Genomic DNA, 26,209 nt, shown 5'->3' with positions numbered 1-26,209 from the left:
TCTTTTTAAAATGTTGCTGTATAATCCCCTATAAGTATAATGGCTTAGACTGATTAATGTATCTGCACAAAAAATTGGTCTAAAAACGTGTCGCAAGATGTCTCAAATTGGCACATCTAGGGTTCCTTAAATTTTTTCCATCATGCTAAAAAAGGAGAGCAGCTTAGCAGAAAGTGGGCAGAGCTTGCCTACAACGTACCATCTGGTACCAAAATCTTGGCGCAATTCTGTCATACAGTACAGATTTGATTCAAAGTTAGCCAACCAATACTTTCATAGAAAATTGTCTATCCCTGCACCAGATTTATCATCCTGCCTGAGCAACTGTGATAAATCTGGTGCAGGTCTAGACAGGCTGTCTGTGCAGTGCATCTAATAAAGCCAATACTAATGAGCGCTTTCATTATGGAAGCGGTCACTAGTATGCAGTAAACGCAGGGAGCAGTCAGTGAGTGAGTGAGTGTAGTGCTCCTAGTGCCTGCTGTGTTGTGTCCTGACTGCGTATATCGTCAGAATGTAGTGCACTTAGGGTACTTTCACACTAGCGTTTAAGTTTTCCAGTATTGAGTTCCGTCATAGGGGCTCAATACCGGAAAAAAACGCTTCAGTTTTGTCCCCATTCATTGTCAGTGGGGACACAACTGAACAGAACGGAATGCTCCAAAATGCGTTCCGTTTCGTTTAATTGCGTTCCCAGACCGGAGAACAAACCGCAACATGTTGTATTTTGATTTCCATCCTGGGAAACTGAACAAAACGGATCCCTCATGACCCCCAATGCAAGTCAATGGGGACGGATCAGGTTTCTCTGCCACAATCGAAAACGGATCCGTCCCCCATTGACTTTCAATTGAGTTAATGACGGATCCGTCTTGGCAATGTTAAAGATATGTTAAAGATAATACAACCGCATCCGTTCATAACGCATGCAGATGGTTGTATTATCAGTAATGGAAGCGTTTTTGCTGGACGCTGCCGGATCCAGCAAAAACGCTAGTGTGAAAATACCCTTAGACATGCACTATGAATTGACACTGTGCGGTTAGACCAGGGAGTGGTGAGCACAGGAAGGGCACATCAACCAAAGCAGGAGAGGTAAGTTGTTTTATTTTAGATTATAAAGATTGGGGGGAAAGGGGGTCTGATCTGAGGTCTGATAAAGATTGGGGGTTCTGATATGATCTGATATGGGAGGTCTAATATGGGTTCTGATAAAAATTCGAGGCCTGATTGGGAGGTCTGATAAAAAAATGGAGATCTGAGAATCTGATAAAGATTGGGTGTCTGATTGGAGGAGCTGATGTGAGGTATGATAAAGATTGGGGGTCTGATCTGAGGGTCTGATGAAGACTGGAGGTCTGGACTGAGGTTTGATTTAGACTAGGGGTCTGATCTGAGGTTTGATTAAGATTGGGGCTCTTCTCTGAGTTCTGATGAAGATTGGCGGTGTAATCTCAGGTCTGATCTGAAGTTTGATGAAAAATATTTTCTTTCTTATTATAATCCTCTAAAACCTAGGTCTGTCTTACAAAATAAATATGGTAAATGTTTGAAGGTAGAAAAAACACATAATCAAAGACCATCAAAAATAATGATAGGCCACCTGAAGAACTTTTAATAAAGGCAGAATGGTCAGGAAACAACATACCCAAGTATCCAGATAAAGATACCCCAAAACTTCAATAAACCTAATATATCTCACTTATCCATAAACTCATCAAAATAAATTAAATAAATTAAAGGGGTTGGCCACTCTGTTAGCACTCATTAAAACTGTAAAGAAAGTAGGGAGATATTACACTTACTAATATATTTTCTGAAGCTGCTCTCACCACGCCCCCTCCTGTCCTGCTCTCACCACGCCCCTCCTGTCCTGCTCTCACCACGCCCCCTCCTGTCCTGCTCTCACCACGCCCCCTCCTGTCCTGCTCTCACCACGTCCCCTCCTGTCCTGCTCTCACCACTCCCCCTCCTGTCCTGCTCTCACCACGCCCCCTCCTGTCCTGCTCTCACCACGCCCCCTCCTGTCCTGCTCTCACCACGCCCCCTCCTGTCCTGCTCTCACCACGCCCCCTCCTGTCCTGCTCTCACCACGCCCCCTCCTGTCCTGCTCTCACCACGCCCCCTCCTGTCCTGCTCTAACCACTCCCCCTCCTGCTCTCACCACTCCCCCTCCTGTCCTGCTCTCACCACTCCCCCTCCTGTCCTGCTCTCACCACTCCCCCTCCTGTCCTGCTCTCACCACTCCCCCTCCTGTCCTGCTCTCACCACTCCCCCTCCTGTCCTGCTCTCACCACTCCCCCTCCTGTCCTGCTCTCACCACTCCCCCTCCTGTCCTGCTCTCACCACTCCCCCTCCTGTCCTGCTCTCACCACTCCCCCTCCTGTCCTGCTCTCACCACTCCCCCTCCTGTCCTGCTCTCACCACTCCCCCTCCTGTCCTGCTCTCACCACGCCCCCTCCTGTCCTGCTCTCACCACGCCCCCTCCTGTCCTGCTCTCACCACGCCCCCTCCTGTCCTGCTCTCACAGCAGCCTCCCTGGTCCATCCCTGCACGTCCATGCCTGAAGGAGTGTGCTGCTGTCTGGGTCCTAAAGCACCCTGCTTGTATCAGAGGTGCTTTCCTTCTGTGACTGGCACTCCTGGCTGTGCAGGGCTAGAGGGGCTTAGCAGGGATACTTGTTAAAAGCTGAAATAAAGAAATCTTTGCAGGAGGAAGGGAGACTGAGGAGAAGCTGTGTGGCTGATCTGACTGCAGGCTCTGCCCCCCTGTACGGAGAGGATCCTGCCAACATGTGAGGATGTAGCAATGTCAGGTAAGCGCTATGGACCACAAACTGTGAGCAATCCCAGTGTCTGTCCTGGTTATGGCCCCTCTGCTCTATGGTCTTATCACAGACATTATATTACAGCCAGACCAACAGTTCAGGAGCTTTAACCCCTTGTGAGCTGTCATTATGGCTGAGGTCAGTGATATCAGCAGTAGTCACTGGTCTAATTGTGTTCCCTCTCTTTCCTGCACTCTGTATATGGTGATATGTGACCCCCACCACTGTATACAGTGATCCGTGCTAACAGTAGCCCACGGGTGCCACCGGAAGTCCGCTCCGGCCTCACTCACTTTAATAGGGACAGGTTGGAGATGCGGCCACAGCACGGCAAACATGCTGAGAGCCGCCCGGACAAAAAATGCAGCGTGCTGGGCATCAGTGAATGTGAATGGGGCTGGAGCGTACTTCTGGCGGCATTCGTGGGCTAGCGTTAGCACGGATACGGCAGGGGAACAGCCTGCCGGACCCTGCTGTCGCTAGTGTGAAAGTAGCCTTAGTCGTGTGATGATAGACAGGATGCTCCTCTCTATGTGAGCAGATCGATTTGTACAAATGTATTCATCAGAGCTCTTGTGTAACAAAGATCTGTCCCCCCGCTCAACAGCCCCCCTCCTACGGTAGTCCATGCACCTAAACAGAGATCTATGACAGCTCAGAGCTGCCGTGGATTTCTGGCTTCATTTGAGTCAGAAAACTGGAAAAAATTAACCAAAATTTGTTGGGCTACTGGTCACGCCCCCTCCCTGCGACTGTCACTCCCTTTTTTTTTTTTTTTTTTAAAGGCACAGTTAAAAAGTCGCAAACACATAGTTTACAACTTTTTAACGCCACTTTTCAGAAACAAGGGAAATTATAAATCCCCCCTCTATTCATTCTGTCCATGGCTTAAATCCAATGGTGCAACTAGAAATGACTAGGCCCCACAGCAAGTTTATGAGCAGGGCCCCCTCCCTCCCCCACCAGTAACATATGTATGATACATTAGCATCATATTCCTGTGTGCTGCTGGGACTTGGGCGTACTTCATATTGCTATGTCTGTACAGCAGTTATTCACTGATGACTGAGTTATTGATATTATCTGAGGGGATCTTGTGTCTATGGAAACACCGGTAGGCGTGGATGTCATGTGACTGCTCCTCTAAACATGCTTCCTGCAGTGCATGCTGGGATTTTTACTTTCACTTTACAGCTGCTCCTCCCACACAGGCTGTCTGAGGGAGCTCCTCCAGGGAGGCACGTCATGGTGAACAGGTTAGAAAAATGACATATAGCCAGTACCTGTCACATGGTATAAATACTTGGTTTTGGCTATTGTCTAGGGCACTTTGGATTTTTGATACTTAGGGTGGCCAGCCCCTTTAAGACATAAAGATGAAATTCATATGCAAAGTGCAACTGCATAAAAAAGCAGATAAGAACCAAAGGCTTTTGACTAAAAGTGCAAAATGTGTCATCCACATGTCCCATGAGTCCCTGAGGGTTTACAGATGGGGAAGCAGGAATATGAAAAACAGGACTGCAGGGAGAGGAACCCAAACCCCCCCTCCCATATTGATGCCTCCTAGTGCAGCTTCATCAGGTATGAGCATCAACCTCCTGAAGTTCTTCACTAGGAAGAACACAAAGCACATCAAAATACTGAGGGTCTCACTGATAAAACTAAGAGAAAATCTGACCTTGTCCATTGCAACAATTCAGCTTTCATTTTTACAAAAGCTGTTTAAGAAGTGAAAGCTGAATTCCAAAATGGTTGGAATGGGCACCAAGGACAGTTCTTGCTTTTAAAGGGGCTCTCCAGTTTCATAATGATTTCTTTTTATCTGCCCAGAGTGTCCCAAACACTGCCTTTTTTGCTCTATATACCTATTTCCCACACCAGCACTTTCATTCCACTTTTCTCAGCCTCACGGTGTCCTGGCAGGACATTCTATCATATCCAACATGCTTTGATCTGCAAGGTTTCAGGTGCCCCACTGTCCTGTCTGCATAGTCACTCCTCCTACACCTCCCCTCTCCATGTTAGCTAGCCGGAGCGAGCCCTGTGAAGCATTACAGAGCAAAGCATGCCCATGGAAACATCCTGCCAGGAAGGGGAAGGAAAGTGCTGACATGGAAAACAGGTATAAGGGACACAAATATGCAGAGTTTGGGGTACTCTGGACACAAAATGCATTATGAAACTGGAGAACCCCTTAAAGACAGTTTTTAAAATGGCCTCATTTATCAAACTTGAATTCCACATTGCCCTCGGGTTGGGAGACATATGCTTGGAGACCTATTTTGTTTGTCTTTACAGACTGAACATATTAAGACAAGGGAAAAGCCTGAAGTAGATGCTTCCTACTCACATGAACTTTAATAATCTTGCTGTTGAAGTGACTGAGCACCACAATCACCTCCTCTTGATCTGGTGGAGAATCTGCTCCCATGTGTCTAGAACATAATGAAAGCAACAATAAGTCAAGCAAGGAACAAATGCATCAGACATAATGTGCTTCTCACACATGGATATACGTGACTTTCAGGACTTCGGCGGTGAAATGTTCTCAGCTAACTAAAGTCATGAAATTGGAATTCCTGCTAACTAGACGCCTTAGGTGACCAGACCAGAGACGCACAAAATGAATACATCCCAAGAGGAAAGAAGGACATCAATGTGTTCTGCCCCAGTAATACCCACATTTATATAACTGTACTCAATGTGCAGCCAGTGCTATATAGTACCAAAATAAACTGGGAATGCATTTAACCATTCAATTAAATGTACCAAAATAAATTCCAGAAAGTGCATGTTAATGATATACACAGATATACGTTATGTGATTAGGAGGAGGAACTGTAAACTTTAACATCAGCTGACATTCTGCCCAGAAATAACCATAGATTGATGTCAATAAGTTATCATTACCTGCATTTATGTGCAGCAATTATCATAAGCATGGGGATGAATGATCAGTAATACGATCATTCATCTCCAAGCAGTTTTGTCACCTAAATAAACTGTATTAATTTACTTAGTGATTCTATGTGAACCTATTTATCCTTGAATCCACTGGAAAACACATTACATTTGACATTACTAGCTTTAATAAAGGGCGAAATGAAAGAGGGGACAAAAGAGAGAGAGCACCAGAAATCTGGGACTGTCCTGCTGGATAAGTGACCCTGAGGCCCCATGCATACGAGCAGTCCGCAAATCGTGGATCCATAAAGTACGGATGGCGGCCCTCTGATCTCAGTGGGTATGCAGTCCAAAATTTTGCAGACAAGTATAGGACATGCTCTATCTTTTTGCGGAACGGACATATGGATGTGGAAAGAACACCGATGATCCATGTGCTTTCTGCTTCCATTTGACCTTTCCTCAAAAACAGTAGACTATGGCCCTGATTTATCATGCCTTCACTCCAGAATTATGGCATCAATAAGTCGCAAAAATAGAGCTTCTGCAACTTTTTGTACTCGCTTGCACCAAATTTAAGTGATTGCGCAAAATTTTGCAACTTTTTTGCATTCACTTGAGCAAAATTTTGCGGCTTTTTCAATTTTTACACTTCTCCAGTTTTGTAATGTGGGTGGGAAAGTGGGTGTGGTTAGCTATGTTAATGAGTTTCACTCCAGATTTATCATTGAGACTTTAAAAAAAAAAAAAAAGTCGCAATCTCACTCCTGGAAGAGGGTGCAGTAGGAAAACTAAAGTGTTATGTCTAAGGATTAGACAAATTTATCAAGTAACATGAGACATTTGATAAACGTGGCATAAAGTACTCCAATGCAGACTGACAATTTTCCCCTCATGATAAATTCCCCCCTATGTACCCTATGTACACAAAATGCAGACCACGGACCCATTGAAACCAATGGATCCATAAATAAAATGCAGTCACCACATGGACCTGATCCGTAGTTTGCGAAGCACTAGTTGCAGACCCCACAAATATACAGTTGTGTGCATGAGGCCTTAGGGGACATTCAAAAATAGTTTATTGACAGCTAAAATTGCATGGATTCCACGCCAAAAACCACCAGGTGGCTGTGTGGATATCACCTCCCATTGCTTTTAAAAGGAGCCTACAGTTTATGGCCTCAACCGTGCCAAGAAAGAACATGTCAAAAGCAATGGGCAGCAGTGAAACAGGAGCAAATTTGTGGATTTTGAAGTATCTGTTTCCTGTAGCTCTGTTCATGAAACTTGCAGGGCAAATTGATTCCAGCAGCTGAACTACAAGTACAAAGTAAAGCTTCCAATGCAAGAGCCATGAGAAATCTTTAGCAATGCCCCCAAGAGATATAAGCAGAGGGCAATAAAGTACAGTATATATTTCTGCAATCATTTGTACTGGGCCTGATCACTCTCACTGTATGTCTTACTTAATTTAGGATAGAAAAAATGAAATCTTTTTGATCTGATGAATATCTTGTACACTGCTCAAAAAAATAAAGGGAACACAAAAATAACACATCCTAGATCTGAGTTAATTAAATATTCTTCTGAAATACTTTGTTCTTTACATAGTTGAATGTGCTGACAACAAAATCACACAAAAATAAAAAAATGGGAATCAAATTTTTCAACCCATGGAGGTCTGGATTTGGAGTCCCACTCAAAATTAAAGTGGAAAAACACACTACAGGCTGATCCAACTTTGATGTAATGTCCTTAAAACAAGTCAAAATGAGGCTCAGTAGTGTGTATGGCCTCCACATGCCTGTGTGACCTCCCTACAATGCCTGTGCATGCTCCTGATGAGGTGGCGGACGGTCTCCTGAGGGATCTCCTCCCAGACCTGGACTAAAGCATCTGCCAACTCCTGGACAGTCTGTGGTGCAACGTGACGTTGGTGGATAGAGCGAGACATGATGTCCCAGATGTGCTCAATTGGATTCAGGTCTGGGGAACGGGCGGGCCAGTCCATAGCATCAATGCCTTCGTCTTGCAGGAACTGCTGACACACTCCAGCCACATGAGGTCTAGCATTGTCTTGCATTAGGAGAAACCCAGGGCCAACCGCACCAGCATATGGTCTCACAAGGGGTCTGAGGATCTCATCTTCGTACCTAATGGCAGTCAGGCTACCTCTGGCGAGCACATGGAGGGCTGTGCGGCCCTCCAAAGAAATGCCACCCCACACCATTACTGACCCAATGCCAAACCGGTCATGCTGGAGGATGTTGCAGGCAGCAGAAGGTTCTCCACTGCGTCTTCAGACTCTGTCACGTCTGTCACATGTGCTCAGTGTGAACCTGCTTTCATCTGTGAAGAGCACAGGGCGCCAGTGGCGAATTTGCCAATCTTGGTGTTCTCTGGCAAATGCCAAACGTCCTGCACGGTGTTGGGCTAAGCACAACCCCCACCTGTGGACATCGGGCCGTCATAGCACCCTCATGGAGTCTGTTTCTGACCGTTTGAGCAGACACATGCACATTTGTGGCCTGCTGGAGGTCATTTTGCAGGGCTCTGGCAGTGCTCCTCCTGTTCCTCCTTGCACAAAGGCGGAGGTAGCGGTCCTGCTGCTGGGTTGTTGCCCTCCTACGGCCTCCTCCACGTCTCCTGATGTACTGGCCTGTCTCCTGGTAGCGCCTCCATGCTCTGGACACTACGCTGACAGACACAGCAAACCTTCTTGCCACAGCTCGCATTGATGTGCCATCCTGGATAAGCTGCACTACCTGAGCCACTTGTGTGGGTTATAGACTCCGTCTCATGCTACCACTAGAGTACTACCGCCAGCATTCAAAAGTGACCAAAACATCAGCCAGGAAGCATAGGAACTGAGAAGTGGTCTGTGGTCACCACCTGCAGAACCACTCCTTTATTGGGGGTGTCTTGCTAATTGCCTATAATTTCCACCTGTTGTCTATCCCATTTGCACAACAGCATGTGAAATTGATTGTCACTCAGTGTTGCTTCCTAAGTGGACAGTTTGATTTCACAGAAGTGTGATTGACTTGGAGTTGCATTGTGTTGTTTAAGTGTTCCCTTTATTTTTTTGAGCAGTGTATATTAGGACACATACGGAGAAATAGCAGCTCACCTACACCCTGGCTGTGACTTTCTCTGCTACGACTGGCCAGCTCACAACCAGGGAGAAGGAGACGCCCCTTGAGAAACACTGCCTTCTCCTCCTCCCTGTACCGATGGTATGAATTTACATACCAGGCGGGAAACCAGAATGGGGGACACAGCGGGGGAACGGAGCAGCGCACAGGGAAAATAGTAAGCGCTATAACATGACTTCAGTATGCCCTACACTGCCTGCTATTTACATGATAATGTCAGGACTGGTGAAAGGTCCTCTTTAAAACTTCATACAGGTTTGACCCTAGATGCAAAATGGAACGTGGTGCGGTTGTGTTGTGGTTGCAAAGCAGCTATATTGTGGTCGAGTACAGTGTGGCCACATGGGCTCCAACTAAACTAGTGAAGACCGCACTGGCCGTGGCACAACCAAACGATGACCATGCCGCAGGGTTGTACCCTTAGAGAAACTGACTATACAACAAGATTAGGAGGAATCATCAACAATTAACAAGAAAGTAGATATTGATGCCGCATTTTGCTCGAGGTCCACCAGCATCTTTATTTTTAACAATTAAAGAATACAAGTCAACAATACAAGGTAAAATGTTGAACCTTATTTCTATTGAAAGGGAGTTTTCAACGTATGTTTTGTGGAGCTTTTATCATCAGGAGTAGTGTGAACATGAAGTTTTATTCTGCCAGATTGTGCTCCAGCAAGTGTTCTCATTGAGCTGCTTCTCAGCCTTTCCTCTCTGCTCTTAATGACAGCTGTAGCATCCAACCAGGAAACCACTACAGCTGCCACAGGATGACACTGCATTTTTACAAAGAAACAGATAAGGCTACTTTCACACTGGAGTTGCTGGGTCCGCCTGTGAGATCCGTTTCAGGGCTCTCACAAGCGGCCCAAAACGGAGCAGTTCAGCCCCAATGCATTCTGAATGGATAAGGATCCGTTCAGAATGCTTTAATTTGGCTGCGTTTGGTCTGTTGCGTTTTTTAGACGGTCACTAAAACGCAGCTTGCACCGTTTTGGTGACTGTCTGACGATGCGGAGCCAAACAGATCCGTCCTGACTTACAATGTAAGTCAATGGAGACGGATCCATTTTTCACTGACACAATATGACGTTTTGACTTAGACTTTTTTTTGAATGAATAATGCAAACGGATCCGTTATTAACAAATCCAAGTGTTTGCATTATTGGTGCAGATCCGTCTGTGCAGATACAAAACGGATCCGCACCAAACGCGAGTGTGAAACTAGCCTAAGCTTAATACACACGTGCGTCCAAATTTGCAGAAATGTAGTATTAACATCTCGAGAAAAACGACAAAACCTATACTCGCAAATATTTGTTTAAGAAGGTACACACAAGTCCAGTAGAAACATATACACACACATACATATGTACATTTCACCTCATGAACATATGGGATTTCTTGATCAAAATATTCAGAACGGTTTAACAACATGGATTTAAAAAGCCTGTAAAGGCCAACATCCAACCAAATATACTACACTCTTATCAGCACCATTACTCTTCTCCAGAAAGGGGATTTAAAAAGTACCTTATCTAGCAAAAAACAAACATTTCAAGTGTAAGTCTCTTCAAGTGTAATCTTTCCCAGCCATACACACTACTTTAGGGTGGCCTGAAAGTAAAGAAACGAATCACCTAATTACTGCAAGTGGATTGATAGCCCTTTCCTTAAGAAACTACAAACAAGTAGCAGATCAGTTCTCTCCATTCTAATCAAGACCCGGCTTGTTGAGGTTGACATTTGTGAAATAGGTTTTCTAAGCATGATATGATGTGAATGGCAGTGCTTCTGAATTTGCACACAAACTGTACAGCTGCTAGGAGGATCATTATTCTGAATCTGGAGACAAGCTTGGAAAGTTTCAAGAGTGCAATGGAAAAGAAATATGTTCCTAGAGCTGTGAATTGTGTATCTTGTTGGAAGAAAATCTTAAAACAATGTTTTCAGCCTGTAAAATGGTGCAAAAAAGTCCCATATCTCAAATATTATATATATATACACACACACACACACACACACACACACGAACCAAAGAGTAATTTTACTAACTAGTAGTTTGTTGGAAGTATGCACCATTTGTAAATCGAATGCACCAGCTGCAGATGCAGCGAACCGCACAAATACTGACTGTTATAGTAAATATTACGATGTAGCATTATTTCTGTATCATAATTAACCCCCTTCCCAACCTCTCTCTGTACATATAAATATGTATTTAAATATGGGGTCTGCTCCAGAGAGAAAGATGTACCGTAGCCACTGGGTTACTGCCGTTTCACACAGAAGAGAATGGGGCTAATGTCTGCGAATGGCGATAATGCCGACTGCAGACATTTAACCCCTCAACTGTGACCACTGTTGTGGAAATTCACTTGCATCAGACGCACATATCCAAGCTGCGCTAAAAGTGCGCCAAAGTACGCCAACCACAAAGAATTTCCCGCGTGCTTAAAAGCTCTATTGTGTAAGGAAAGGTCACCCTCTTCAAGAGTCAGACACGGTGCTTCATTGTAGCCTTCTGTTGAGCACTCCTCCTCCTCCTCCTGCCCAGTCTCTTTATTTTATAGCCACCAAAGGTGTAACAATCGAATGGGGCAGGCCCGTCACCCGAACACTTACTTCATGTAACAAACATACAGGAAGTGATAATATACAGGAAGTGACGATACAGGAAGATGAGAAACCACCATCATTTAGAATAACATAGCCAGCTAACAAAACACTTGTATACAATAATCTCCCATTACCACTGGAGTGAACTTTATCCAGCCTTGCTCAGTGATCAATGCCCAATAAAGTTACTATGATCCTCATGCATGTTTATTTACAGGACAACGTCATTATCTCCAGCGGCTGATCAGGCGCACTAGAGACAACAAACCCACGTTCCTTTCATATATTGTTCTCTTAACAAATGCATCCACGTCAAGCCAATAAATTCTCGTCTTGCGCGGGGGCCGTAGCCGGCGTCCATACATTCGCCAAGAAAACACTGCTCCACTGGACACATCAGTCTCCCCCGGGCGCACAGCCCAGCGCATAGCACATGGACCATTCGCTGACGGAGACCTCTGCACCCGGCAGCTATGTCTCCACATACACAGAAAAATATCCACTCCAATGGTTTACCCTGACACAGAGACATGATGACAATACACAATATATTAAAAACACATCCTAATAAAATTTTCACAACACCACGGCATCTGAGAAGGCTTTCCCCTGAACTGCTCCGCCAGGCGGTGACTAAGGAGTAATTCATTCCTTGTGATAGCCTCGGTCCAGCTGAAGGATCTGAGGCTACCACAGCAGTAGTTCCTGTGGAGGCCTGTAGGTGGCAAGGCTCCATAGGAACACTATGCAACTCCCATAGGCTCCAATAGTAATTCTTTGCAGTCTATGGGACATGCAATCTCAATCGCTTTTTAAAGTCTCTTTAGGGACTTTAAATATATGTAATGTAAAAAGTTTAAAAAAATATAAATGAAACAAAAATATTCAAATTACCTCCCCTTTCCTCATTAAAAAGAAGGAGATATTTCATTCTTCAATAACTGAGTGAGGTGGAAATACGTTTGGTTGGGCCTTTTTCTCTCACCAAATGGCATTTAATGAAACAGTTGAAGTGAAGGCATAGAATATTACTCCTTATGGGTGACGGGGTTCTAGGGCCTCTTGGGGACTTGATGACAGCGTGTTTTGAGGAGGTAGACACTGTGGGAATCTCTACTGGGGTGAACATACAGTATATCTTCTGACCATTGTAGTAGATAAGTAGATAGACTGTCTTTAGTAAAGTGCAATGTATAGAGGCTTTTACTTTTCTATGCTCAAACCCTTGCATTGTTTCTTTTGTGTCTTAAAATTTGAAAACCAAATAAATTTCTAATTAAAAAAAAGTATCAGAGCAAGTTGTGCTCTTGTCAGCAAAACATGAATTGGCTTAGTCGGCAGAATACTCAGAGAGATGTAGAACTGATTTTTGTAAGTATCTCCTTTTAAAGAGTATCTCAGTCTGAAGTTGTACTTTTGTGAATCATTGCATGTGATAATTTAGACTCCATTTTGTATAACCTTGTATTTTGCATTCAATATTCATATTTGACTAATATACAGCCTTGTGTTCTGTGTGTGCATATATTTTGTATATTATATATTTTTTGTAAAATATAACATTGTGTTCTGTGAACAAGAATAGGCATTTTCTGGGCGTGTCTTATCACTCCGACTCATCCCAGGTCAAGGAATTGGCCACTCAAGGATACAGGAGTGAACAGGGTGAACGACATGTATGTAATGACTTTTAGAATATGTATGCCCTAGTTGGAACATTAGGTTGTGTTTAGAATGATATAAGAGCTGGGGCTTTTCAAGGCGTAGTCAGAAGCTCACCTATGGAGGGACATCTCATGTAAGATCATCTCAGTGTTTTCCAGCTTGAGTCTCTAGCTGTCGCTGTGAGAAAGGACAACACCAAGAGGATGTGATGTAAGTTCTTTATCATCTGTATATAGAATATTTGCAAAAGGACATTTTATCACTATATTATATGCGCCGCAGGAGAGAGGAGGAGCGTAAACGGGCGGGCAGAGGCACACGGAGGGCGGGGTTATGAGCCGTTGGGGAGGTCCGGTCTTGGGCTCGGAAGATTGAGACGCCGCCCTGGGCACTTGAGAGGGCGCATTTACAGAACCTACAAAGTTCATTTTTGGCTGAAACAAGACTCCGGTATATGCAACAAAGGTACCGTTTTAAACTTCTGGGTGGCACATATAACGCTATTGGATCTGTCTAATAGGCTCAAATGTGGTGACAGACTCCCTTTAAGGGGCAGATTAACTGTTAAGGGGACGGGGTGTTGTGGAAATCACTGTTAACCACCTCAGCCCCCATAGCTTAAACACCCTTAATGACCAGACCACTTTTTACACTTCTGCACTACACTACTTTCACCGTTTATTGCTCGGTCATGCAACTTACCACCCAAATGAATTTTACCTCCTTTTTTGTCACTAATAGAGCTTTCATTTGGTGGTATTTCATTGCTGCTGACATTTTTACTTTTTTTGTTATTAATCAAAATTTTTGCAAAAAAATGACATTTTTCACTTTCAGTTGTAAAATTGTTAAAAAAAACAACATCCATATATAAATTTTTCTCTAAATTTATTGTTCTACATTTCTTTGATAAAAAAAAAATGTTTGTGTAAAAAAATAATGGTTTGGGTAAAAGTTATAGCGTTTACAAACTATGGTACAAAAATGTGAATTTCCGCTTTTTGAAGCAGCTCTGACTTTCTGAGCACCTGTCATGTTTCCTGAGGTTCTACAATGGCCAGACAGTACAAACACCCCACAAATGACCCCATTTCGGAAAGTAGACACCCTAAGGTATTCGCTGATGGGCATAGTGAGTTCATAGAAGTTTTAATTTTTTGCCACAAGTTAGCAGAAAATGATGATTTTTTATTTAATTTTTTTCCTTACAAAGTCTCATTTTCTGCTAACTTGTGACAAAAAATAAAAACTTCCATGAACTCACTATGCCCATCAAGAAATACCTTGGGGTGTCTTCTTTCCAAAATGGGGTCACTTGTGGGGTAGTTATACTGCCCTGGTAATTTAGGGGCCCTAATGTGTGGGAAGTATTTTGAAATCAAAATGTGTAAAAAATGACCTGTGAAATCCTAAAGGTGCTCTTTGGAATGTGGGCCCCTTTGCCCACCTAGGCTGCAAAAAAGTGTCACACATCTGGTATCGCCGTACTCAGGAGAAGTTGGGCAATGTGTTTTGGGGTGTCATTTTACATATACCCATGCTGGGTGAGAGAAATATCTCGGTCAAATGCCAACTTTGTATAAAAAAATGGGAAAAGTTGTCTTTTGCCGAGATATTTCTCTCACCCAGCATGGGTATATGTAAAAAACACATTGCCCAACTTCTCCTGAGTACGGCGATACCAGATGTGTGACACTTTTTTGCAGCCTAGGTGGGCAAAGGGGCCCACATTCCAAAGAGCACCTTTAGGATTTCACAGGTCATTTTTTACACATTTTGATTTCAAACTACTTACCACACATTAGGGCCCCTAGAATGCCAGGGCAGTATAACTCCCCCACAAGTGACCCCATTTTGGAAAGAAGACACCCCAAGGTATTTTGTGATGGGCATAGTGAGTTCATGAAAGTTTTTATTTTTTGTCACAAGTTAGTGGAATATGAGACTTTGCAAAAAAAAAAAAAAAAAAAATTGTCATTTTCCGCTAACTTGTGACAAAAAATAAAAAATTCTAGGAACTCACCATGCCCCTCACGGAATACCTTGGGGTGTCTTCTTTCCAAAATGGGGTCACTTGTGGGGTAGTTATACTGCCCTGGCATTTTAGGGGCCCTAATGCGTGAGAAGTAGTTTGAAATCAAAATCTGTAAAAGATGCCCTGTGAAACCCGAAAGGTGCTCTTTGGAATGTGGGCCCCTTTGCCCACCTAGGCTGCAAAAAAGTGTCACACATTTGGTATCGCCGTACTCAGGAGAAGTTGGGCAATGTGTTTTGGGGTGTCTTTTTAGGCTACTTTCACACTAGCGTTCGGGTGTCTGCTTGTGAGCTCCGTTTGAAGGGGCTCACAAGCGGCCCCGAACGCATCCGTACTGCCCTAATGCATTCTCAGTGGATGCGGATCCGCTCAGAATGCATCAGTCTGGCAGCGTTCAGCCTCCGCTCAGCAAGCGGACACCTGAACGCTGCTTGCAGCGTTCGGGTGTCCGCCTGGCCGTGCGGAGGCAAGCGGATCCGTCCAGACACAATATGGCTCAATCTTCAAACGGATCCGTCCCCCATTGACTTTCAATGTAAAGTCTGGACGGATCCGTTCAGGCTACTTTCACACTTAGAATTTTTTTTAAACTATAATGCAGACGGATCCGTTCTGAACGGATACAAACGTCTGCATTATAGGAGCGGATCCGTCTGTGCAGACATCAGACGGACCCGCTCTGAACGGCAGTGTGAAAGTAGCCTTACCTATACCCATGCTGGGTGAGAGAAATATCTCGGCAAAAGACAACTTTTCCCATTTTTTTATACAAAGTTGGAATTTGACCAAGATATTTATCTCACCCAGCATGGGTATATGTAAAATGACACCCCAAAACACATTGCCCAACTTCTCCTGAGTACGACGATACCAGATGTGTGACACTTTTTTGCAGCCTAGATTGCGCAAAGGGGCCCAAATTCCTTTTATGAGGGCATTTTTAGACATTTGGATCCCAGACTTCTTCTCACGCTTTAGGGAACCTAAAATGCCAGGGCAGTATAAATACCCCACATGTGACCCCATTTTGGAAAGAAGACACCCCAAGGTATTCAGTGAGGGGCATGGCGAGTTCATAGAATTTTATTTTTTTTGGCACAAGTTAGCGGAAATTGATTTTTTTTTGTTTTTTCTCACAAAGTCTCCCTTTCCGCTAACTTGGGACAAAAATGTCAATCTTTCATGAACTCAATATGCCCCTCACGGAATACCTTGGGGTGTCTTCTTTCCGAAATGGGGTCACATGTGGGGTATTTATACTGCCCTGGCATTTTAGGGGCCCTAAAGCGTAAGAAGAAGTCTGGAATATAAATGTCTAAAAAATTTGACGCATTTGGATTCCGTGAGGGGTATGGTGAGTTCATGTGAGATTTTATTTTTTGACACAAGTTAGTGGAATATGAGACTTTGTAAGAGAAAAAAAATAAAAATAAATAAAAAACAATTTCCGCTAACTTGGGCCCAAAAAATGTCTGAATGGAGCCTTACAGGGGGGTGATCAATGACAGGGGGGTGATCAGGGAGTGTATATGGGGTTATCACCCCCCCGTCATTGATCACCCCCCTGTAAGGCTCCATTCAGACGTCCGTATGTGTTTTGCGGATCCGATCCATGTATCCGTGGATCTGTAAAAAACATACGGACGTCTGAATGGAGCCTTACACGGGGGTGATCAATGACAGGGGGGTGATCAGGGAGTCTATATGGGGTGATCACCCCCCTGTCATTGATCACCCTCCTTTAAGGCTCCATTCAGACGTCCGTATGTGTTTTGCGGATCCGATCCATGTATCCGTGGATCTGTAAAAAACATACGGACGTCTGAATGGAGCCTCACAGGGGGGTGATCAATGACAGGGGGGGGATCAATGACAGGGGGGTGATCAGGGAGTCTATATGGGGTGATCACCCCGTCATTGATCACCCCCCCTGTAAGGCTCCATTCAGACGTCCGTATGTGTTTTGCGGATCCGATCCATGTATCCGTGGATCCGTAAAAAACATACGGACGTCTGAATGGAGCCTTACAGGGGGGTGATCAATGACAGGGGGGTGATCAGGGAGTCTATATGGGGTGATCACCCCCCTGTAAGGCTCCATTCAGACGTCTGTATGTGTTTTGCGGATCCGATCCATGTATCCGTGGATCCGTAAAAAACATACGGACGTCTGAATGGAGCCTTACAGGGGGGTGATCAATGACAGGGGGGTGATCAATGACAGGGGGGTGATCAGGGAGTCTATATGGGGTGATCACCCCCCTGTAAGGCTCCATTCAGACGTCCGTATGTGTTTTGCGGATCCGATCCATGTATCCGTGGATCCGTAAAAAACATACGGACGTCTGAATGGAGCCTTACAAGGGGGTGATCAATGACAGGGGGGTGATCAATGACAGGGGGGTGATCAGGGAGTCTATAAGGGGTGATCAGGGGTTAATAAGGGGTTAATGTGCGCGCGTTCACAGGAAATCTCGCGTCTCGCGAGATGACGCGTATATGCGTGACTCTGCCTGCAGCTGCCGCCTCCGGAACGCGGTCCTGCGTTAGGCAGTCCGGAGGCGGTTAAGGAGATGGGGTACTGTGGAGGTCACTAATAAAGGGCAGCCGCTGTGGAGGTCACTGTTAAAAGGGCGGGCTGCTGTGGAGGTCACTGTTAAAAGGGCGGGCTGCTGTGGAGGTCACTGATAAAGGGAAGGGCGCTGTGGAGTTCTCCGTTAAGGGGACAGGGAACTGTGGAGGTCACAGTTAAAAGGACGGTCTGCTATGGAGGTCAGTGTTAAGGATCGGGGTGCTGTAGAGGTCACAGTTAAGGGGGCGGGGTGTTGTGGAGGTCACATTTTAAGGTAACAGGGCTCTGTAGCGGTCACTGTTAAGGGGGCGGGTTATTGTGGAAATCACTTAAAAAGACAGGGTACTGTGGAGGTCACTAATAAAGGGGTGGCCGATGTGGAGGTCAATTTTAAAGGGGAGGGCGCTGCGGATGTTACTGTTAAGGGGGCAGGCAGCTGTGGAGGTCACTTTTAAAGGGGTGGGGTACTGTAGATGTCACTGTTATAGTCGATATCTTAACGACACACACAAACATTAAATGAAATAGATGAAATATACCCGTGCAAAGCCGGAATCTTTTGCACACACACACACACACACACACACACACACTATTGTTGATTTATTTAATAAAATCATATTATTAACCTTCATTAAAGTTAAGAGTCTCTCTTTAAAGAGTATGCAAGCCTGAAGTTGTGCTCGTCAGCAAAACATTATTCTTTTTACATAGTGTGTTAAATAATCCAGTAATATCTTCTCACAGACTCCTAATTGGAGGGCAAACCCACCACATGTGTTCCATGGACCCCACTTTTTTCTCACATCTCCAGCAAGTGTCCCAGAGTTGGATCACTGTCAATCTGATACTGATGACCTATCATGGGGATAGGCCATTAATATCTTTGCACTGCACAACCCCTTTAAGAGCCAAATTGCAGCAAAGTAGTAGTAGAAATGAACTTGGAATCTGGTAGCAGAAGAGCATCTAAGGCAAAGCATTATTTACATTAGTTATGCAATGTGTGACTCCATACTGTATAACAAATGTCCCCATGCTTTTGTATGTTGTGAGCCACATTCAACTTTCAGTGATGGTCAGGAGCAACAGCCAATGTAAAAATAGAGAGAAAATTTGAATGCAGAGAAACAAAACAAAAAAACAAATTGCAAATGTTTGCTGATAAATATTTCAGTGTGAAATTTAACACACATTTAACACCATCCAAATTGGCACTGATTGGTGTTAAAGGGTTTCTATCACTTCGTATCACATATTTAGGTGTCAGACACTAGCGATCCGCTAGTGTCTGCTCTAACAAACCATCCTAATATGATAGGTTTTGGGGCAGCCGTTTTGCTAAAATAACAACTTATATCTATATGCTAATGAGCCTCTAGGTGCTATGGGGGCGTCATTAGCACCTAGAGGCTCCGTCTACCTTCATAAACTGCCGCCGCCCAGCACGTCCCTCCAGCCCGCCCATCTCCTGCTGAATGCGATCCTCTCCGTGCGCGTCTCTGTTCGGCGCATGCGCAGTGAATGTCTGACCGCTTCCCTGCTCAGACATCTCCACTGCGCCTGTTCCTCGGAGCACTATGATGTCATCGGCGCAGGCGCAGTGGAGATGTCTGAGCAGGGAAGCGGTCAGACAATCACTGCGCATGCGCCGAACAGAGACGCGCACGGAGAGGATCGCATTCAGCAGGAGATGGGAGGGCTGGAGGGACGTGCTGGGCGGCGGCAGTTTATGAAGGTAGACCGAGCCTCTAGGTGCTAATGACGCCCCCATAGCACCTAGAGGCTCATTAGCATATATATATTATATAAGTTGTTATTTTAGCTAAACGGCTGCCCCAAAACGGCTGCCCCAAAACCTATCATGGTAACCTAGGATGGTTTGTTAGAGCAGACACTAGCGGATCGCTAGTGTCTGACACCTAAATATGTGATACGAAGTGATAGAAACCCTTTAAAGCTGGGATATGTCTGCACCAATGTCAATTGCCAGTATATATGGTCATGACTCAGGGCTCTCATGGCGAGCCACACAGCAGGGGGTCATGAGCCACTCTTGTATAAGCACAAACAAATGGCTGCATATTCAGTCTAAATCACATATGCACATCATTTGAGCTGGTAAAAGGAAATATATATATATATATATTGTCGGGTTTCGCTCTGGTAGACAGGATTAGCGGACGCAGTATAGAGGCAACAAGTTCTTTGAATCAAACAGTTTAGTGTTTTATTCACACTTCAGTCAAGTGACAAAACAAGCAGTCAAAAACAAGCAAAAAGTCACCTTGTGGTGTTGGTGGTAATTCACACAATGCAGCAATTTTGCCTCAAAGAATCCTTGCTGATAGCAGCACCAACCTGTTTTTACGCCAAACAGGTAGCAAGCCTTCATCTAGACACAAGGCTCCCAGATCCCAACAGAAACATGACTTCTGAGCCCAGCTGCCTATTTAAGGACAGCCAGGTGCTGCCAAAACCCAGACCGGTATTTGACCTCACCTGGCTGTAAATCAGCCAAGCAGCACATGCTGGAAGGAAAATACCTGTTTTCCCAGACAAAACCTCTCACTGTGTCACTATATATATATATATATATATATATATATATATATATATATATATATATACATATATACACATATACATACACACTAAAGAAAAATGATTAATAGGTAAATAACATATAAAGAATTACAGCACTGAAACCTATGCCATACTATGCAAATACAGACTTTATCATTTTTGACCATCAAAAACATTTGTCCACAAGTAACTGTAATACTAACAGCCTGTTCATTTTTGCTGTGTAGTATACACGTATACTTCAGTCGAGCTTAGCAATGTTGAAGAGTTTAGGTGTTAGGTTAAAAACTTACCTTTAAATTCAATATGCAAGGTTCAAACAGCGGGGAAGAACTAGTGTGAAATGACAAATCAAATGAAACCAACTCCAGGCAGTGAAATATTTATCACAACGTGAGAGCAATGGTTTTATTCAAGCTATTGAATTCTAGTACCAGATTCAATCAAAGGTATGCATTCTGAAATTACGAATACAAATTTAATACCCAACAACTATGCTGTTATTCATGAAATTATTTAGATCAGTGGTGCACAACCATTTTTCATCTGAGGGCTGCACTAGACATGGTATAAATTTTGCAGGCCAGAAACAGGTAGCTTTGCCAGAAAGATTTTCAAACACTGTGAGCATTACTACTGTGAAGGGGGCACATCTTGACATTACCCCTGTAAAGGGGGCACATTTGGGCATTACACCCCTGTGAAGGGGGCACATTTGGGCATTACACCCCTGTGAAGGGGGCACATTTGGGCATTACACCCCTGTGAAGGGGGCACATTTGGGCATTACACCCCTGTGAAGGGGGCACATTTTGGCATTACACCCCTGTGAAGGGGGCACATTTTGGCATTACACCCCCGTCAAGGGGGCACATTTGGGCATTACACCCCCGTCAAGGGGGCACATTTGGGCATTACACCCCCGTCAAGGGGGCACATTTGGGCATTACACCCCCGTCAAGGGGGCACATTTGGGCATTACCACTGTCAAGGGGGCACATTTGGGCATTACCACTGTCAAGGGGGCACATTTAGGCATTACCACTGTCAAGGTGGCACATTTGGGCATTACCACTGTTTTGGGGGCACATCTGGGCATTACCACTGTCAAGGGGGCACATCTGGGCATTACCACTGTGAAGGGGCACATCTGGGCATTACCACTGTGAAGGGGCACATCTGGGAATTACTACTGTGAAGGGGGTACATCTGGGCATTACCATTGTGAAAGGGGTACATCTGGGCATTACCATTTTCAAGGGGGCACATCTGGGTATTACCACTGTGAAGGGCACATCTGGGCATTTTCACTGTGAAGGGGGCACAACTGGGGATTACCACTGTGAAGGAGGCACATCTGGGCATTACCACTGTGAAGGGGGCACATCTGGGCATTACCACTGTGAAGAGAACACATGTGAGCTTTATTACTGTAAAGGGGCCACTCTCTCTACTGCCAGCCACAGCGCAGACCACCGCTACCAGTGTCACAATTCCAACCAAGACCAAGGAACACCACTCATGTCCTGGCCTTCCCAAGCAACAAGGAGGGGTTCCCTTCTTACCCCTCAAAGGCATGTACTGCTGAACCCGCTGTCACATGGACACCACAGGCCCTTCAGGATATATACCAACTCTCCTCACTAAGGTACCAGCCACACTCACAGGGGGCAGCACTCCTGAAACCACATTGCTCACACACAGACCACTGTCGCCTGTGCCCGCCATTAAGCAGTAAGGTGGTCAGCCCTTCCTTCCTCCGCATGTAGCAGCGCACACTTCCAGACATAGCAGTTGCCGTTACAAACAACTACTGGGCAACGGGAACTTATGACACTTACATTCGTTCCCTGAGTTGCCTTGATGTTTAGAATGGAGATTCATCACTGCGCCACAGCAGCCACCCAGGTGTGTGGCTTGTTCTCCTTCCTCTTCCACTGTGACACGGCTTCGCGGGCCGGATGTAGCCCGCGGGCATTAGGTTGGGCATCACTGATTTAGATCAAAAGTAATGGATGTGATTGATAAAGAATGGAGCTCTCTGGGTACTGTTGAAAACATTTCTGATCTTGAAAAATGTTGCACTTGGTATGCTTAAAGGGACACTGACAGGCCCTATAAACATATTTAGTTATTCCTATGCAGTCATAGGTCTATTAAAGTGTATTCCAATGATATAAGAGTACCTCCTGTCCGCATTTTAAACCATGTAAAAACAACTTTATATCCATCTGTCAATCACCTTCCTTTATGCCCAAGGGGCGGTTTTTCTCCTACCTTTGTGCCCAGCCCCGCCCCAACTGTCGTTTCCTACCGTCGCCCAGCTCATTATTATTCACTGCGCTGGGCGGCTTCTACTCTTCTCTCCTCCCTCACTGAGTTTCTGGTCCGGCGCAGGCGCAGCAGGAGACACAGAGAGCAGCCGCATAGAAGAATAAGGGACGCATGCGCATTCAATTTCCGGCTTGTGAGGGTTCCAGATACAGGTATCCGGCGCATGCGCAGATGGTCCGATTGAGGCTAATGCCCATAAGTCTCTATCAGGCATGTGCGGGATCTGACAGGATCGGGGAATGTAAGAGCCGCCCACCGCAGTGAATAACAATGAGCTGGGCGCCGGTAGGAATTGACAGTTGGGGCGCGGCTGGGCACGAAGGTAGGAGAAAAAACGCCCCATGGGCACAAAGGAATGTGATTGACAGATGAATATAAAGTTGTTTTTACATGGTTTAAAATGCGGACAGGGGGGTACTCTTATATCATTGGAATACACTTTAATAGACCTATGACTGCATCGGAATAGCTAAATATGTTTATAGGGCCTGTCAGTGTCCCTTTAATGCAAGCTTGCCTTTAAAAATACTATTTCAACTCGACAACCTTTGCCCATATGCTCTCTAAAAGCCAGAGTGAAGAACTGCTACAACAGATGGCTGACCAAGTATTACATGGACACTCATTCATTTGAATTGCAGCATTTAATACTTAAAGGGGTTGTCCGAGTTATGAAAAAAAATATATACAGCACTGTAAATCTGATGGGCAGCAATATATAACAATATATAAGCAAATTTTAGGTAAAAAATTATATTTCCCTAGTTCTCTTCTGGCTCTTTGTTTATCTGCAATAACAACAATCTCTGCCCCCCTCTACAGAGGGAGTGAATATAAGTGCTGCCCTGAGTGACATGTCTGACTGCTGGAATACTCAGCAGCATGTTGTATGTGTAGGACTACAAGTCACAGCTGTACAATGACACTGCTGATACACACAGGATCTTCGCCCTACCTGGTCTTGTGCAGAACTCCTCTAGTCTGTCAGCCCCTGTGCCCAGCATTTGTCTCCTCACTGCCTGCATATGCTCAGTAAAGCCTTTAGCCCCGAGTCTGTGCTTCTGAAGGGGCTAATCTTTCCTGAAGTATCCAGTGGGAGGGAGACACAGGGCAGAGAGCAGACAGCAGCAGTTGGCAGTGAAGGGGTGTGTGGCCAGCACAGTGACGTCTCCTGTACAGACACATAGCTGCTCTCTCAGGCTTGTGCACTAAACCTCATCAGAGCAGGGAGAAAAGCTGACATCACAGGTCATGTGACCCTCAGTGAGATCTGAGAAAGGAGGGCAACTACAGAAGCAGTAAGTGCATGGTAAAGCTGTTACATTTGATTAGTTAGAAACATACAAAGAACAAAAAAAATAACTCAGACAACCCCTTTAAAAGGCTTGCTAGAAAATTGAAATGTATCCCCTATCCATAGGATAGGGCAGGGACCTGGGAACCTTCGGCATTCCAGCTTCTGTGAAACTACAGCTCCCAGCATGCAAACATTCTTGGCTGTTGTTCTAACTCCCACTGTAGTGAATGAAGCATTCTGGGAGTTTGCAGTTTCTGAACAGCTGGAGTGTCGGAGGTTGCTGATCCCTGGCATGGGGAGTAAGGGTCTGATCAGTAGGGGTCTGACTACTGGAATACTAACCTATCATGAGACTGGAGGTCCTGCATCCCCCCATATGAATGGAGCAGTGGTGAAGCATGCGCACTGCTACTTCATTCATCTCTATGGTGCTGTCAGAGAAAGAGGAGTGTTGTACTCGCTTTCTTGGGCAGACATATAGAGAATAAATGGAGTGGCAGCATGCATGATCTGCCGATTTTCTATTTATATAGGGTGAGGCAGTGCCTTCATTCTCATGACCAATGAGGGTCCCATTGTTCGGACCCCCACCAATCACTTATTCCCTCTCCATTGGAGAAGAAACATATTTAAATCTTGGGGTAAATATATTGTTGGAGGCTTCAGGTGAAATGAAAGGGATTTGTCCCAAGTGGCAATAACATGCTTAATGGCAACAAAATAAATACCACTGAAAGGTAGCCAAAACTTACTTATTTGGTATTTTTCTGTTGCAATGTTGGGCATGGGCACTGAGTGTCACACCTTACCTTCCCTGTCTTGGTGGTTTGTCCCGCTTGCCCTCAACTGTTCACCCACAGCGAGCCCAACTGCCAGCATACCACGTGTTCCCTGAAGACCGTATCCTGATCTTCCTTCCTGGTTGCAGGGTTGGGCGATATCAAAAATATTCCCACGATAACGATATTAGAAAATTTATCGCGATAACGATATATATCGCGATAAATAACGATTTAGCCGAAAAAAACACTTGGGGCCAAAAGGAGACATTATACTGTGGGCAGCCACAAGGAGACGTTACACTGTATGGGGCGGCCACAAGGAAACGTTGGACTGTATGGGGCAGCCACAAGGAGACGTTGCACTGTATGGGGCAGCCACAAGGAGACGTTGCACTGTATGGGGCAGCCACAAGGAGACGTTGCACTGTATGGGGCAGCCACAAGGAGACGTTGCACTGTATGGGGCAGCCACAAGGAGACGTTGCACTGTATGGGGCAGCCACAAGGAGACGTTGCACTGTATGGGGCAGCCACAAGAAGACGTTGCACTGTATGGGGCAGCCACAAGGAGACGTTGCACTGTATGGGGCAGCCACAAGAAGACGGTATGGGGCAGCCACAAGGAGACGTTGCACTATATGGGGCAGCCACAAGGAGACGTCTTAATGTATGGGGTGGTGGGCCACAAGAATACGTTATACTGTATGGGGCGGTGGGCCACAAGGAGACATTATACTGTATGGGGTGGTGTGTGGTAGTGTAGGGAAGCCTCTTACGATCCATCTAACTGGGGCAAAATCCTATTAGGATAATTCGTGGAGGAAGTCTTCTTGGGGAGATTTTAACGGGAACTTGTCACCGGGATTTTGTGTATAGAGCTGAGGACATGGGTTGCTAGATGGCCGCTAGCACATCTGCAATACCCAGTCCCCATAGCTCTGTGTGCTTTTATTGTGTAAAAAAACCGATTTGATACACATGCAAATTAACCTGAGATGAGTCCTGTCCCTGAGATGAGTCAGGGAAAGGACTCATCTCAGGTTTATTTGCATGTGTATCAAATCGGGATTTTTTGCACAATAAAAGCACATAGAGCTATGGGGACTGGGTATTGCGGATGTGTTAGCGGCCATCTAGCAACCCATGTCCTCAGCTCTATACACAAAATCCCGGTGACAGGTTCCCTTTAAAGAAGAGGACAGGGCTCCACATGGGCTAGAAGGGACAACTGGTATTGGGGGGAGGGGGTCATTCTGTGGTGATGTCACTCTCCACCCCCAAAATAGCAGTACATGAGGAAGCTGACTTCAAATATGAAGTTCTCCTACCCCTATAAATCACCCCCATGGACAGTGACTGCAGTCATTACCTGAAGGAGTAGTGAAATAGCCAGGGGTTATGTTAGCAGTCAGTAGAAAACACCATCA

General features: G+C 45.1%; 1 protein-coding gene across 2 annotated transcripts in view; it reads right to left on the bottom strand.

The window, feature by feature from the left end:
• The window catches only part of UGGT2 (UDP-glucose glycoprotein glucosyltransferase 2), a 499,843-nt gene that overhangs the window by 116,562 nt on the left and 357,072 nt on the right, over positions 1–26,209 (bottom strand). For both annotated transcript variants that reach the window (XM_040425306.1, XM_040425307.1), the window contains exon 30: positions 5,181–5,265. In XM_040425306.1, coding sequence (XP_040281240.1) covers positions 5,181–5,265 — 85 coding nt within the window. The remainder of the gene's footprint in view (positions 1–5,180; positions 5,266–26,209) is intronic.

This window comes from Bufo bufo, chromosome 3 (genome assembly GCF_905171765.1).
Source record: "Bufo bufo chromosome 3, aBufBuf1.1, whole genome shotgun sequence".
Taxonomy (NCBI): domain Eukaryota; kingdom Metazoa; phylum Chordata; class Amphibia; order Anura; family Bufonidae; genus Bufo; species Bufo bufo.
This window is presented reverse-complemented; position numbering and strand designations above follow the sequence as displayed.